At 52.0% G+C, this 16,402-nt stretch overlaps 1 protein-coding gene across 1 annotated transcript; it reads right to left on the reverse strand.

The window, feature by feature from the left end:
* Window positions 1-3,878: 3,878 nt before the first annotated feature.
* Window positions 3,879-15,312, reverse strand: CRYBB2 (crystallin beta B2). The gene is made up of 6 exons (XM_032603191.1): window positions 15,292-15,312; window positions 13,457-13,536; window positions 10,376-10,494; window positions 7,132-7,264; window positions 5,850-5,992; window positions 3,879-4,140 (listed from the first exon to the last, which is right to left on the reverse strand). The coding sequence occupies exons 2-6, from the start codon at window positions 13,508-13,510 to the stop codon at window positions 3,972-3,974; spliced, it is 618 nt and encodes a 205-aa protein (XP_032459082.1). The 5' UTR covers window positions 13,511-13,536; window positions 15,292-15,312; the 3' UTR covers window positions 3,879-3,971.
* Between the last annotated feature and the right edge of the window lie 1,090 nt (window positions 15,313-16,402).

The following is a 16,402-nucleotide window of genomic DNA, read 5'->3' on the forward strand; positions in this document are numbered from 1 at the left end:
AGAGACCAGAATGGGCGCAGCGCTGCACAACGAGCACGGGCAGCCGGGAAAGGGGCCCCCAGAGTGGGTGGTGGAGGGTTTGGAGTGTGGGGATTCAAGGGTAGCCAGAAAGGCTGGTGACCGCGGCTCAGATAGAATCCTGGGCTCCGACCTCGGCTTTTCCACTTTCTCCCAGCGTGGCCTTGGGCAAGTCATTCCGCACTCTGTGAGGCTCAGTTGCTCACCTGCAAAATGGAAGTAATCCACGGGCTGCCGTAGGTCAGAGAGTGAGGAAATCACCGGGCCTGCAACAACCTGTGGCTGCCCGGCTGTGGCTGCGACCGATCAGGGCCCTGCCGGCAGGAGCCCTGAGGATGAGGCTTTGCTGACACCTGGTGGCCGAAAGTGGGAATGGCTCCTGGGGGGCGGGAAGCAGGGGGCAGGGCGGGCCCTGTGGAGGCCAGAGAGAAAAGAGAGCAGCCCACGCTGGGGAGGTGGGGAGAGGGGGGCAGACCACAGCCCACACATGACACCTAGAGAGGGAGAGAGTAAGATGAAGGGGAAAGATAGGGAATTAATGGGGAGCTGGAGATAAAGAGAGAAAAGCAGAGATGGAGAGGCCGAGGGAGAGTTCAATAGAGACAGGAAGATGGAGAAAGAGACAGAGATACAGGCAGAAATAAAGACAGGTCCCAAGAGAGACAGAAGATTGGGAGAGATAAAGGGAGAGAGACAGAGAAACACACACACACAAATAAGAAACACAGAGAGATGTAGCGGGAGGGGCAGTGACCCCAACCAGCTGTCATGTCCAGCCTGTTCTTTTATTGAGCAGAATGAGTTCTGAGAGACAGGGTGTGTCCTGGCCATGTGAACCCAGCCCTCTTCCCTGCCTTGTGAAAGCCCGTTCCTGGTGCCTCCCTTCCCCATCTGCCAGATTGCATTTGGTAAAGACAGACACCATAATATACCTCGTCCCATACGTTGACCTCCCTCTCACTGCCTGGTGGGGATTTTGTCTCCTCCCCTTGAACCTGGGTTCACTAAGGGACCCCTCTGCCAATGGAGCAGGGAGGAAGTGATGCCATGTGACTTCTAAGGCTAAGTCATTAAAATGCCAGGCAGCTTTCACCTTTCTCTTGGGACACTTGCTCTGAGAACCCAGCCACCAGGCTGTGGGAGAGGCACGCAGCTGCACGGGGCGTCCACGTGTTGGGGTGTCTGATCTGAGAGCCGTAGCTGAGGTCGCAGCCAACAGCCAGTACAACGCCCAGCCATGTGACTCACCCCAGCCTTCAAGCCACCCTAGATGACTCCGTTTGGAGATGAGCTGTCCCCACTTGGTCCTGCCCAGATTACATGTGTGTTATCCAAATAAATGATGACTGTAGTTTTACCACTAAGTTTGGGGGAGTTTGATACGTTCAGATGACTGGAAACCCTCTTGGTGCCACGTACCACAAACACACATCATCATCATCGTTATCAACAAGACCGTCACCATCGCCACCATCACCTTCACCATCACCACCACCACCACCATCATCATCATCCTTCTCCAATCTCTCGGGACCTTGTGCTTAGCAAACCCTCTGAAGCTTCCAGGCTCCGAAGTACATGCTGTACCTGAAATACTAGAACATACCCTGCTCTTTCTTGCTCCCCTAAGTTTGCATGCTCTGTTCCCTTCACCGGGATTGTTCTCCCCAAGATTCACCTGGGAAGTGCCAGCTCGTCTTTGAACGCTCCCACTTTGGGGGAAGTCTAGCCTGATGTCCTAGGCAGTAACTCCTGTCTTCCCTTGGCGTCGCTGGCCCCTTCATCTTACCATCTCTGTATTAGTGTCCTAGGGCTGCCAGAACAAAATACCACAAGCAGAATGGCGTAAACAATGGGGATTTATTCTCTCATGATTCTGTATGCTAGCAGTCCAAGGTCAAGGCGTCAGCTGGGTCGACTCCTTCTGGGGGTATATGAGGGAGAACCTGTTCCATGACTCTCGGCTTCTGGTGGTTTCCTGGCAATCTTTGGTGTTTCATGGCATCTGCTACATCACTCTGATCTCTGCCTGCATCTTCACGTGGTGTTCTCCCTGTGTGTGTGTCTGTCTCCAAATTTCCCCTTTTCATAGGGGCACCGATCATATTGAATTAGGGACCCATCCGACTCCAGTATGACCTCAAATAAATTGAACTGATTGATTCAGCAACGATCCTATTTCCAAATAAAGTCAAATTCTGAGGTATTGGGGGTTAGAACTTCAACATATGAATTTTGAGGGGGGCATAATTCAACTCATAATCATCATCAAGTTTCTACTCTTAAGCTATTATCATCCCCCCAGAGTAGAAGCTTCCTGGGGGCAGGGGCTTTGTCTTTCCTCCTTTGTATCCCCTACTCTGCCCACTCCAGGAACAAGACAGGTACTCAGTGAGTGTTGGCTGAAGAATGAAGGAGCAAATCAAAGCTGGCAAAATTTGTTAAGCACTGATTAGTTCCCACCTTCACGGTAATCATTTTCATCTCTTTAGCTCATTCAATAGGGCTTCCCATTTTCTAGATTTGAGAAAATAATTTTATACGGAGATATAAAGGGTCAAGCCTATATAAAACGTCCTTGAAGAAGAATGATTTAGGGCACTGCAAGATTCATTACACAGCAATGGCTATTAACATAATATGGTAAGAGTACAGAGATACACAGATAGAATAAAGGAACAGAAAAAAAAAAAAAAAGAGCCCATAAACAGACCCCACGCATATGTGTCAATCTACTATGGGACACACAGGCAACTTTGCACCACAGTGGCGGAAATGGATTTCTCAATAAATTACCCCGGGACAACGGTGGTTCAAAGTGGAAAAAAAGAGAAAAAAGAAATTAGGTCCCTGGCACACACTATACAGAAAAATCAACTCCAGGAGGACTGAGAATTTAAGTGGGAAATGCAAAACTTTAAAACTTTTAGGCAAAAAAAATCTGGAGAACATATTTGTGAGAAGTGGGGTGAGAAAGAAATCTCTTAAAGAAGACATGGCAGATACAAACCATAAAGGAACAGACTGATGTTAGACTGCATCAAAATTTAAAACCACTGCATCAAAAGATACCAAAGACAAAGTAAAAAGAAGCTGCTCTCTGGGAGGGGATATTTGCACTACAGAAAACCAACCAGTGATTAACATTTATATAGAGAACACCTGGGCTATCTCATGTTGTCCTTGCTGTAACCCTGTGAAGGAGGCACTATTTTTTCCCTATTTTTCCAAGTGGAAGCATTAAGGTTCTGAGGCCCCATCACTGGCCAAGCCTCCAGAACAGCCATTAGGATCCAGGCCAGTCGGATGCAAAAACCCAGCCCCCAGTTGGTATGCTAAGTGACAACCCCAATCAAGTTGTGAACAAAGGAACCAAGGAACACACAAACCTACAAACAGGTCATTGTGACCTCTCTCCGGGATGGAGTGGGGATGGCAGGGTTTGGGGCTCTGCTGGGCAGATCTAAGAAAACTCCCAGGTTCAAGGTGATAAGGCAATTCTGTGGGAATGGCAGGCAGTGGATACATTTTTAAGGGCTGGAGCATCCATCACGTGCCCTTGAGTGACTGCTCAGCAACCACACGAGAAGGACTGAGAGATCAGCCAAGCCAGCCGCTCATGGGGGTAAAGAGGGTTGTAAGTCAGGTGGAGGCTCAGAGAGGTTGGACAATGTGCCCAAGGTCACACAGCTAAGCAGCTGCAGAGCTGAAAATTCTTGAAGAGGTTGCCCACCCCTCACCCAGTCACTTTCTGGTTCTCTCGTCTTTCTGTGTCTCTGTCTTTCATACAAGTGCACGCGCGCGCACACACTACACGCAGCACCCCGGCTCCCACGGGGGATAAAAGACACTGCTGCGGACAGGTTGCAAGTCACACTTTATTCACTCGCCAGGATGTCTGGTGGGATCCTGGGCAGCTGGCCAGGCCCCTGGGAAGGAGGAAATGGGGGGCACTAGTTGGAGGGGTGGAAGGTGCCTCGCTGGTGCCACTGCATGTCACGGATGCGGCGCACGGACTGCACCTGGGGCTGTGGGGCCCCGAAGTCGCCGCTGTCCTTGTAATCACCCTTCTCCAGCAGGTACTGCAGCCCGCGGTAGCCGGGGTACTGGTAGCCGACCCACCTGCAGGGCCAGAGGTGGGAAGAGGGGACGTGGGGAGACAGGAGATGCAGATGGAGAGACAGGGAGGGAATTGTTTAGCCACTAGGAAGGGTTGGGCCTCCCAATCATTTCACACTAAGTGGGTGTTGAGCAGGTACACCCCCACCCTTCCTGGGACCAGCCTCTGCTATCTTCCTTCCCTTGATGGGGAGCTCACTATCTCCAGAAGCAACTTTCAACTGAAGGCCTGACACTGGGTTCAGAGGAAGGGGTGATCTCAAGCTCACTTAAGCTTAGAAGAAGACAGGCCTCTTAACCTAACCCCTGGCAAGGCCAAAGGACAGCAGCCTAGGTCCCAGGAGCCCTCCATGATCCCTCCACCCTTTGAAGCCATCACCATTTAGGGGTCACTCACTCTGAGTACCTGATGACCATTACAGTCTTCTCCCCAGAAAGCATCACAGTCCTGGCCCACATGGACCTGCCCATCCAGCCCCTGTGGACACCTCTAGCTCTGCTTCTCAGACTTGGGCCCCTATATCTCTGCAGCACAGCCACTCCGTCCCTTGTAGAGCCCATCAGACTCACCAGGCCCCTCCCACCACAGGACCTTTGCATGTGCTGTTCTCACCGTCTGGGATGTCCCTCCTTCTCTTTACCTCTATAATACCTACTTTCTTGAGATCTCAGCTCAAGAGTGCCTTCCTCGGGGAAGGAGGCCAGATTCGTGCGGATTCCTAAACTATTAACAGTTGTCCGCAACCAGACTGCTAGCTACACAAGGCAGAGGCCAGGTCTGTTTAACCCACCTTGACTTACTGATGACTTAACACGGTGCCTGGCATATGACATCACTCGACAAATTGAATCAATGAATGAATAAACGAGTAAATGGAGGGGAACGTGAATACAGAACTTTGCACGCTCTAAGAGTTTGGCAAGCCCCAGAAAGCCAGTATGTGTTGGTAAACTAGCTCTCTTGGGCGGGGGGGGCGGGGGGAGTCTTGATTTGTAACATTTTCCAATTTCTGAGGTGTAAATACTTCATGATGGCTCACTTCAAGTTACCAATGATTAAATAACCAGCTCACGTAGATTCTGAAAAGTTAAGTCAGCTTTTGCAAGCTGGTACAAGCTGACTCCAGCACACCACTGCCCAAAGCCCATCGTCAGACTCCCCACGGAAACCAAAGTTTTCACATTGAGAAATTCCCCAATGCTGATGGCTGAGGTTTATGTGCCGAAGTTTAACTTGGTGGAGAAGGATCCTTCCTATTTCCAATCTCAGGAACTCATGCAGTCAAAGGCCTGCACTGGCTGGACTTCCTGCCTCTCCCAGCTGCCTCTCCCAGCTGCCTCTCCCAGCTGTGTTTCTGTTAAGACCACTCAACTCACTCCCAGCTTCTGCTCCCCCTACACCCTCCCCACCTCTGCCTTACCCTGCTATCTTCCTTCCCCCCACCCACCATTTACTGTCCTGCTCTTTGGGGCTGAGGTTAAGGCCAAGGTTTCTCTCCTCCAGAGGTAGGGTGTTGCCCGAAAGGCAGATCAGGATGGAACTTCAGGGGCTGAAAGCCATGTGTAGGCTGATGATTTCAACGCCCATTTTCCAATGAGAAGACTGAGATCAGGAATGTATAAGATCCCCAGAGTTCAGGACGGAGCAGGACTTAGCAGCCCAGGCTCTGGGCTCCTGGGGCGGGGCGAGCCAGGGCTGGCTGTGCACTCACGTGCCACTCTGCACCCGCACAGAAGACACCTTCTCCTGGTAGCCGTGGGCGTGGAAGCTGGGCACATCATCGTCTATCACCTCCATCTTCTTCCCTGTGAAGTTGGGGTTCTCATAGAGGATGATCTTATGCTCCTGGCTGTCCTGTGGACAGGGAGTAGGGGAAAGCAAGCGTGGGTGAGAGCGCCCAGGGTGCCCTGGAGTTGGGACCAGCAGGCTCCACCTGCAGCCCTCTGGCCCAAGAACCCCACCACGTAAGTGTCTATGGCAACGGCATCCAACAGGGTTTGTTCATTAAGATCCTACTGGGCTATTTTCACGTAACAGACACTCCAGATTCTACCCTTTGGGGACTATTTGATTCTGAAACGGCATTTTCCCTCCCAACGCCTCAACTCCCCTTTTAAAAACTAAATGGCAGCCATGATACATGCACACACACAGAGGCTTATCACGCCTCTAGCAGACACTTGAAATATTTTGGCTTTCCTTCATCTCCACATATCTTCCCATCCTCCTGTTCCTGTGACATTTTTCTTAGTCATCTCCTTTCATCCTTTAAACTACTTTTATGCTGTTTGGTGGATAAGAAAACTGAGGCTTAGAGAGGTAAAGTGACTTGGTCAAGGTCACAGAGCCGGAAGTGCCAGAGCCAGCAGAGGAACCCAGGTCTGTGGAATGCCAAGTCCAACGTTCTCCGATTTTCCATCTAGCTCTGGGGAGAACTAGACTGGGCTGGGGAGGTTTGGGAGTATAACTGAGCATCACTGGGCCCTCTGCCCTCCAGAGAGTTCACACACTAGTAATCGGGATCAGAGAAGCTCTGAAAGGTTACACTGGCATGAGTCGTGAACAAGAGCTAAACTGCATTCTCCTCCAGCCCGAAACCCAGAATTTCTTTGAATGTTTATGGTGGCAATCATTTATGGAACGATTGCTTTGTGACAGAAATCACACAGCCCTGGACAGCACCATCCACATAGAAGAGAATATGAACAGCGCCCCCTGGAGCATCTTGAATGAAGCCCCTGAAGTCATAAGATGTGGCAGTTCTCAGGCTAAGCCCGTTGGTATCTCAGGACAGTAGATAATAATATCCCCATCTTACAGGTGAGGAAACTGAGGCTCAGGCAAATGAAGTGACTTATGTGAGGTCACACAGCCAGGAAGTCTCCCGCCAGTCAGAAGGGGCACGATACCAGAGGTAAAGGCTCCTTCCTGGTCCCCAGACCGCTGGCTCCAGGCGGGCAAAGAGAGGAAGAAGAAGAGGGTCAGGGGCTTACCACTTTGATGGGCCTCAGGGAGCTGAGGGAGTCTGTCCTCCGGCTGCTGGTCCATGAGTCCCAGCGGGGGTACTCACCCTTCTCAAACACAAACTGCTCCCCTTTGCAGTTGGCTTGCTCGTAGCCCACCCAGCTGCAGTGGAGACAGAGAGAGAGAGGGCAAGTCAGGCTCACTCCAGGCTTCCTCTGGTGGGACGCTGGCTACTCGTTTGGGCCCCAGAGCTCATAGTTGCCCAGCTCATCAAAATGAGTAGCAGGGCTTCCCTGGTGGCGCAGTGGTTGGGAGTCCGCCTGCCGATGCAGGGGACACGGGTTCGTGCCCCGGTCCGGGAAGATCTCACATGTTGCGGACCGGCTAGGCCCGTGAGCCATGGCCGCTGAGCCTGCACGTCCGGAGCCTGTGCTCCGCAGCGGGAGAGGCCACAACAGTGAGAGGCCTGCGTACCACAAAAGAAAAAAAAAAAAAATGAGTAGCAGCCTCATTTAAATCCAAGCACAGCAAATCTAAGAGAAGCATCACCTCAGTTATCCAGAACCCAGCACGGTGCTGACTTCAATCATCTGGAACGTAACCAAGAAATAAGGAGGAAGCCTAAAAGATGGCATAGCAACAAACACAGATGTATAGAACCCATGTCCCAAGGCCAATGGTATGCTGGTAAATTAAAAGCCAGCTCTGAAAAACAAAACAAATCCTGTTTGTAGCATCTGCTAATTTCCATGGTGTAAATACTCCCACCATGGCCAGTGCCAAGCTCTCAGTGTGATATCAGTGAACATGGAGTTGGGAAGAAATGTGCCCAATCAGCTTTTACCACCGAGAACGGACTGCAGAACATCCCTGTATCTAAAGCTCACGTACCTTGCTCATACCAACCCCTTCTCTCTGGGTCTCTTTCCTCTTTGGCTCTTGATGGTGGTCTCTGGACTCCTACGCTACACAAAACTCTAACAGTCTTAGATCCACGGTAGATGAGAAAATCCTTAAAGGGAAGGGTTACCTGCCGGTGGGGCATGGCTAATAGAGGAAAGGGGACAATAAGAAAAAGGTGGCACCGACTTCGTGATGCCTGGCATTCTGGGGCGTTCATCGCAGAGGCAGACAGTTCAGCCTGCCACAGTGACAACTCTTTGGAACAGTAATCTAAGTCCTTAACGGAAGGAGAGATGGTGTTTCTTGCTGCTTTTAGCAGAGGCTGCCCTCTTGATCTGGCACTTCAGCTTTAGACAACGTGTCCTTAGAAAACAGTTGTCAAAGAGCTCACAGATACACGGGTAACGATGTCCATCACGGTGTTGTTTATAATATCAAATAATCAAAACAACTTACGCATCCAACGGGCAGGGCCTGGTTGAGTAAATTATATCGTATCCCGTAATGAAATGTTACAAAGGTATGAAAAACAATGAAGTAGGACAGGGGTTCTCAAACTTAACTGTGCAGAAATATCACAAGGTAGTGGGTTTGTGAAATGCAGATGCCTGGGCTCCAGGCCCAAGAGTTTGATTCACTGGGCCAGGGCTGGGACCCAAGAATCTGCACTTCGGGGGCTTCCCTGGCGGCGCAGTGGTTGAGAATCTGCCTGCTAATGCAAGGGACACGGGTTCGAGCCCTGGTCTGGGAAGATCCCACATGCCACGGAGCGGCTGGGCCCGTGAGCCACAACTACTGAGCCTGCGCGTCTGGAGCCTGTGCTCCGCAACAAGAGAGGCCGCGATAGTGAGAGGCTCGCGCACCGCGATGAAGAGTGGCCCCCGCTTGCCACAACTAGAGAAAGCCCTCGCACAGAAACGAAGACCCAACACAGCCAAAAATAAATAAATAAACAAACAAAAAAAGCCAAGCATTTAAAAAAAAAAAAATCTGCACTTCAAAGCCTCCCCACCTTCTGTGATTCTGATACAGATTTACCTCCAAAAAACTCTCTGAAAAGCATTGACATAAAATGCTACTTAATGACATGGAGAGAATTTGAGATAAAAGTTTTCAAAATGAGTTATAAAACAGTATGTAAAGCATGATCTGACTTTTGATTAAGTATATATCTAATATATATTTGATGAAATATATACAGAGAAAAATATAAGTTTATATGAAAATCTTAATGGTTCCTCTGAGTGGTAAGATTAGAGTCGTATGGTTTTTTTTGCACTAAACCATTGCTCCTTAATTTTAAACAATAAACAATAATTAATAAAAATATCAAAGCTATATTTTTTAAAAGAAAGCAGAGGAGGAATGTAAGGTCTATTTGAGAAATTCTTCCATCCAAATACTAAAAAAAAAGACAACTGAAAAATCAGATGTGGTGCTTCAGTTGACAAAACTTCAGCCGTCCAGGAAGGCACGCTCTCAGGCACACTGATGATCTGAGCGCATCAGCTAAGTGGGGCGGGCAGGGCCATTCCTTTGGCCGTGTTCTCCACACCAGCAGGCTCTGATTCAATTAGGGTCATCACACACTGCAGAATTCCTGGTGAACCTTGAGGTGTGGTGCGGGTCATCCAGGACCCACACTAGACTCACTGACCTGTTGTTGGGGGTCACTGGTGGCCACCCCTGATTCCGGAGGCTCTTGGAGAGAAGGAACAGTCAGGGAACCACAAGGAGAGGCCCCTGCAGGCCGTGCTCAACTACGTCACCTGAGCGCGGCAGAGTCAGACCTGACCAGTCACCTCCCCTTCTCTCTTGGGCCAGGGGTCCCAAGCCTGCTGGTCCCTCAATGTGTCAGCATATCTGCGAAAACCAAGTATCCCCAGGTCCCGGGAAGGGAGCGGTGGTTGTAGAGCTGGGGTATCCAGCTTTAAACCTCCCAGGAGAGCGAGGACACTCCCAGAGCCAGAGATTGGCAGCTCTAAAAAGGTCCACGGGAGTCACTGTGTCTGTCCCCCTGCCTCAAGGAAGTGGATGACCTTGGTGTCAGGCTTTTCACATGAGCTCCATCCCATCATCCCCAGGAGGACATGGTTATCCTCATCCTACAGAGGAGAAAACCGAGGCTCAGAGAGAGAGGTTCCTGGTCCAACATCACACAGCACAGAAGTGGTGGAACCAGGATTTGAAACCCAGCTCTATCTGACCTCAGACCACAAGCTCTCTCCACAGGCTGCCAAGACCCCAAATCCTGGTCCCCTAATTGCACAGTCTAGGAGCTCAGTGAGAGCGGATCCCTCCAGCTCGCTCTACAGCCTGATTGCCTCACCCTGGCAACCCCTGACCAAGTGAGACCCCCCAGGTACTTACGGTCCAGCCTGCACCAGGACAGAGCCTGCCTTCTCCACACCGGTCTCCTTCAGGTTGGGGCAGGGCCCATTGAGCTCATGTGAGTGGCCCTGGAAGTTTTCCTGCTCAAAGATGATGATCTGCAACAGGAGGAGAGAGTCAGACCCCCGTCCCGATGGGGAGGAGGGAGAACAGGGCAGTAGGGGTGAGTGGGCGTAGGGAGGGGACTCAGAGAGCCTTGGAGGATGCTGAAGGGTTCCACACTCGGCAATCATGAACCAAATATAAAGTCTGACAGTCTTGGCTCCAGTTACCAGCTGTGAGACCTTGAGCCAGTATGTCACCTGTCTGAGCCTCGGTTTCCCCATCTGTAAAATGGGAAATAAAGACAGAACCTACATCATGGGGTTGCTGGAAGGATTCAGAGGAGCGTAATGGCTAGCACACCATATTTGCTCTGGGTGTGGGAGGCATAATTATATTAAGGGACATGCTAAGGATCCCAAGTGGGTAAGTGGCAGAGCTGAAATCAGAGCCCAAGCTCGTCGGATGCTGTTTCCTGTAGAGCAGCATTTTGGTACCGCTGGTCTGTGGACCAGAGTAGGGGTAGCAAGATGCTAGACCATGCTGCTTAAGCTTCTCCTGCCCCCATCAGAGCTGGACCAGTGCTGCCGTATCCACCCTCCACCCCCGTTTCACCCATAAGACTACGCATACCTGTGCCCTTTTCTCAAGCCCCCACAGGTTTTGCAGGCTTTCCTCCCCCTCTGGATACTTCTTAAGAGGACTTCACTCCCCTTGCCTCACCTGCCTCTCAGCAGCCCAGGGAAGGGCCGGCAGGAGGCAGGATCCCCATCAGGAAAAGGGAAGATCAGCAAAACTGAAAGGGCTGCTCCGGCCTCACAGCCAAGTGCTAAGAGGTGGGGGAGGGGGGCAGCTGCCTCCTGTCAGGATTCCAGACAGAACTTGGGGGCAGACGTTTGCCAGCCACACTTGCCCCAGGGGACTGCCTCTGGATGAAGGGGGGCGGGGTTCAGGGAAGTGGGCCTCCAGGGGGAGCAGCTGCCCAATCCAGGCGGTCAGCACTGGCTGGGTAAACACGCCCCTCTCTCCCAGGCCGGGGATTAGCCAGACAAAGCCAGGGGAGGGAGGCCCAGCAAGGTTCACAGTGAAATTCCATGGGCTCAGTTCGGCCTTTACGATCACTGACAAGACCACAGATGGGTCAGGAGAAGAACAGGGCTCCTACGTCGCCTCTGTTGCATCCAGCCGTGCAACCTGAGGAAGCCACGCGATTGCTCTGAGCCTCAGCTGCCCCATCTGTAAAATGGGGACTCATGCCTATTCTGCAGGCTTATTGAGAAGAATCAAGAAGCTGGGAGTCAGGGGCTAGTGGATTATGACACTGGCCCGGGGGACAAGGGCTTACAGGGGCAAGGAGGGCAAGGCAGGTCAGACTCCCCATGCATTTGCAAGGCCTCAGAGCCCAGGAGCTCAGTATTATTATTGTTGTTGTATGTATCAACCAATGGACGCTAAAGATTTACATATTACCTAATCCTTTCAACCTGCACCGTCCAATTCAGCAACTGCTAGATGTCTACTGAACATGGGCAACTAATCTGAATTAAAATGTGCTGTGGGTATCAAATACACATCAGATGTTGAAGATACAGTACGAAAAAAAGAATGTAAAATAGTTCTCTAATAATTTTTCTACTGACTGTACATTAGGATATATTGGGCTTAATAAAATATATGAAAATTAATTTCCCGTTTCTTTTTATTTGTTAACGCGGCTACTAGGAAGCGTTAAAGTCCGTAAGTGGCTCCCATTTGAAATCGGTTGGACAGCGCTGCTCCAAGCCACATCGCACTGGGCTTCTTGCTGCTCAAACTTACCCATCTCACTCCAACCCCTGGGCCTTTGCACTCACTGTGCCCTTTGCCGAGAATGCTCTCCCCTACCCCCCATTCCCCAACGTTCACTACTGCCTCACTTGACTGGGGGCTCTGTTCAATGTCACCTCCTCAGAGAAGTCCTCCCTGACCACCTTAGCTAACACGTTCCTCGTCCACCCTGACCCTAAAGAACCCACTCTTGTTTCTTCCTAACACTTTTCACTCCTTGAAGTTATATATTAGTTTATTTATTGTCTTTCTTCTAGAAAGTAAGCCTCTTAAGGGACAGAATTGGGGTGAACTGGGGTGGGGGCCCAAATCAGACAAAAAGGCAGTTCCAGGACGGAATCTATGCCTGGGGCCTCTGAGGCAGAGGGAAACAGGAGGGCAGCCTGGTGGACTGTTGCTGGTAGAAGTTTGAGGGCAGATTCAGTGTGACAAGCCCCTGACATTGGGATAAGATCCCACCGCCCTTAGGAGGAAAAAACAAAGAAGGCTGGCGTTAGGTGGACAAGCATTAGGCTGAGCCTGTTTTCTTTGATTTTGTTTTTGGTTTTTTTTTTTTGTGGTACGCGGGCCTCTCACTGCTGTGGCCTCTCCGGTTGCGGAGCACAGGCTCCGGACACGCGGGCTCAGCGGCCATGGCTCTCGGGCCCAGCCGCTCCGCGGCATGTGGGATCTTCCCGGACCGGGGCATGAACCCGTGTCCCCTGCATTGGCAGGCAGACTCTCAACAATTGCGCCACCGGGGAAGCCCTGAGCCTGTTTTCTTTGCCTCTTCACAATTACCTTATGCCATGAGTCCAATGCTCCCCATTTTTTGAAGGAGGGACCTGAGGCTCAGAGAGGTCAAGTGACTGGCCAAGGTCACACAGCAGGTGTGGAGTCAGGATTCCCACCCCACCCCCCATTCACAAGCCCCCTCTCAGACTGGACCGAGGGTCTGCCTCGGCTTTGGGGACCCACCCTGGGCAATGGGGTAAAGGGAACGGCAGAGAAAATTAAGTCTCCAAAGCCAGAAGGATGCTAGTCGTGGGCTGGGGAGGGGCCTTCTGAATCAGCACCCCCTCCAGTGTGCAAGCTGGGGAGACTGTGGCCCAGAGAGGGGAAGCCCCAGAAAGGAAGGCACCAACCCCACTTTACAGCAGGGAAACCGAGAGGCACCGTGCTTGCCACCCCTTCCTCCCACGTGGTACCCACCTTGGGGTTGAGGGGCTGAGGTTTGCCCGCTGGGGTCTGGTGGTCTGAGGCCATGGTCGGCGGTCCGGTGCAGGAATGACCTGGAAGGCAAGACATAGGGGAAGCAGCAGTGAGGACCTCTCTCTGGGCCCTCGGTTCCCTCACTGGGGGGACAGGGTTGGTGGTGGCGGCGTGTCCCGGGGCCACATCACTCCAGCCCCACATCCTGTTTTCTGTCTCCCTGATTTCAGGTTGTCCTAGGGCAGTGGGGACGGCCAGCGGCTGCCTGAACGTCCATCCTTAGCTTCGCTCCTTTGTGTCCAGGCCGGCTCCGAGGGGGGACAGAGAAATGAGTTCTACTAAAAAATAAAGTGAGACACTAGAGTATGAGTGGGGACCCATTTGGCCCCAGATAATTTATGCATAACTTTCTTATGCATCGATTGATATTACGCAGAAATTTCTTGATTCAAAGAAAATAATGTGGGCAGACAAACCCCACGCACTGGCTGTGCCTGGACGGGTTTTAGCTCCCAATCTGCCATCTCACAAAGTCCCCTGGGCCCCTGCCCCTCATCCCCAACTTCCTCCTTGACTCCTGCCCCCCACCCCACATCCAGTAGCCAGAATGCTCCTTTCCACCATTGGCCTTATTCTCCCCTCCACCACCCAAATAGTACACAAGGCTGTGATGGAACTCCTGCCTCAAGAAAGCAACGACGTGAGTGTTATGGAAGTTCAGGCACTGTGGTCAGCCGCAGGGAGAGCTTCTTAGCAGCCAAGAACGTCAGAAAATTCTGGAAGGGTGTCAGTTTCTTCTCCCTTCCCACAGGATGGGCAGAGAACACAGCCTGTGTTTTCCCAGTGTAGAGGAGGAACCTGTCTCCTTCTCCAGAGATAACATCCGGCTTCCAGAAGCTCCTTCCACAACAGAGGCCAGGCCAGGATGTTCCCCCAAAAGAGGACGTTCAACTAAAGCAGCTTGGGAGCCAAACCTGCCCTTCTCCCCTAAGAAACCAGCCCTCTGGGTCTGTCACTGTGCCCAAGATGCCCCATTACAGCCCCAGCAACATCCTCAGACTAAAGGTTAAGCTCAGGTGGTTCAACTCAGGCGCTTCCTCCGCTGCTTACCAGCATCAAGGCCCTGGGAAGGTCATCCCCTCTGTGCCTCAATTTCCTGTTCTGTAAAATGGGGACAGGATGGTGCCTGGTCATAGCTATGAACAGGTTGTGATGACCCAATCATATAACACAGAAGAGCTCAAGCACTTGGCAGCCGTCCCAGAACCCCCTCAGTGCTCAGTACACGGCACCAATTACGGCATTATTAGGGTCCTTTCCACCCAGTTTTAGTGCCTTTGGAGTCACCTGTTGCTGGGAGCTCCCCGAGAGGGGGGCTGCTTCCTAGCCGTCCCAAGGTGGGACACAGAGCCGGTGCCCGGGAGCGTTTGTGGATATGGAGAGAGCTGACTCACCGCCCTAGAAATGAAGCTGAACCTCCTGTGGTTTTACTCCTTCCACCTGCAAACCCTCAGCTATATTCTCCTCCACTGGCAAAACGAGGATGCCGATGGACGGTTTAATACTAATAAAGAGCATCACCAAATTACATACTGTGCCAGGCACTGTGCTAGACCACTCACCTATGTATCTCTGAGCCCCACAGCAAAGGAGGTTTTATGACCCCCTTCCCATTTAACAGAAAAGAAAACCGAGGCTCAGCACCTTGAGGTCTTTGCCCCGAGTCACCTTGTCAGAAAGTGATAGCCTCTGGATTTGAACCCGGGTCTCCCACACTTTCCATCAGGGAGGAGGATGAGAGCAAAAGGCAAGACAAGCGATAGAGGCATTCTTACCAGTGACACCAGCCCAAGAGTGCCCGTGGAGCCGGCTGCCGGGAGGTGGCATTTATACCTTCCCCAGCAGTGCCGGTGCCAAGGCGGGTGACCGCTGCGTCCCTGCAGAAAGCGGGGCGAGAATGCTGGATTAAGCCCGTACCAAAGCCCAGGTCAGCAAATGCCCACAGACATTGTGTCTCCGCACAATAATGTCATCAGCTTTCAGATTCGGCTGCGCCAGGGTGGTCAGGCGGTTGAGCAAGGAGATGCCCGCTTTGCATGCATCAGCCGTCCAGCTGCCAGGACCAGGGGCATGCTGGGTTCACTGATGTGGTCAGTTGAGCCCTGGGGGAGGCAGACAGAGGCAACTCTCAGTGGCCCTGGTGAAAAAAAAACAAGGACAGGAAGGTGGTTTGGCAGGGTCCAGCATCCATCCATCCATCCACGCATTCAACAAATATTGATCAAGCATGTGCTTGGTGCCAAGGGCTGCTCTAAGGGGTAGTATCAGGGAGGGGACCTACCCCAGCCTGGACCATCCAGGAAGGCTCCTGGGAAGAGGCAAAGTCCTCAGGGATGAGGAGAAATTCGCCTGGGAAACTGGGTTGGGAGGAGGGTTCCAAAGAGAAGGGGACCAGGTACAAGGCAATGTCGCGGTAAGAAGACCTGCACACAGGTTAATGCAGCTACAGGGTGGGCTGTGGTGGGGCAGGGCCTGGGCTGGGCGGCCAAGGTGGGAAGAGGCCTGATCTTGCAGGGCTGAGGAGAGGGGCCATCTTCATCCTGAAGGCCCCTGACTGTCCCAGCACTCACTGTTCCTCAGTGGGGTGCCCTTAGGATCCTTGGGCCCCATGGTGTGGAGAAACCTCTCACATCCCTCCTGCTGGCCTCATCGCTGCCTCATGGGCATTTGGCCTTAACTGGCATTCCTCCAGTTTGCACGTCCTCCCTGTAGACAGCCTGTGTCCTGACTGAATCCAAGGTCAGGCAGCAGAGAGGGGACAGCACGGGGGTTTGGAAACTGGGTTTGAGTGAGGGGACTTGCTTGCCCCCGCCTTCCATGCCCCCAACACACACACACACACCAGCCCCCTGGGCATGCTGTGTCTCTCTGTAGCACTTCTCACCA

This window comes from Phocoena sinus, chromosome 14 (genome assembly GCF_008692025.1).
Source record: "Phocoena sinus isolate mPhoSin1 chromosome 14, mPhoSin1.pri, whole genome shotgun sequence".
Lineage (NCBI taxonomy): Eukaryota > Metazoa > Chordata > Mammalia > Artiodactyla > Phocoenidae > Phocoena > Phocoena sinus.

Coding starts and splice junctions, on each gene's coding strand:
- CRYBB2 (XM_032603191.1), bottom strand. CDS start 13,510: ATGGCCTCAGACCACCAGACCCCAGCGGGCAAACCTCAGCCCCTCAAC. Junction 10,495..13,456: donor CTCAGCCCCTCAACCCCAAG/GTGGGTACCACG, acceptor CTCCTGTTGCAG/ATCATCATCTTTGAGCAGGA. Junction 4,141..5,849: donor GTGCGGGTGCAGAGTGGCAC/GTGAGTGCACAG, acceptor CTGGCCCTGCAG/GTGGGTCGGCTACCAGTACC.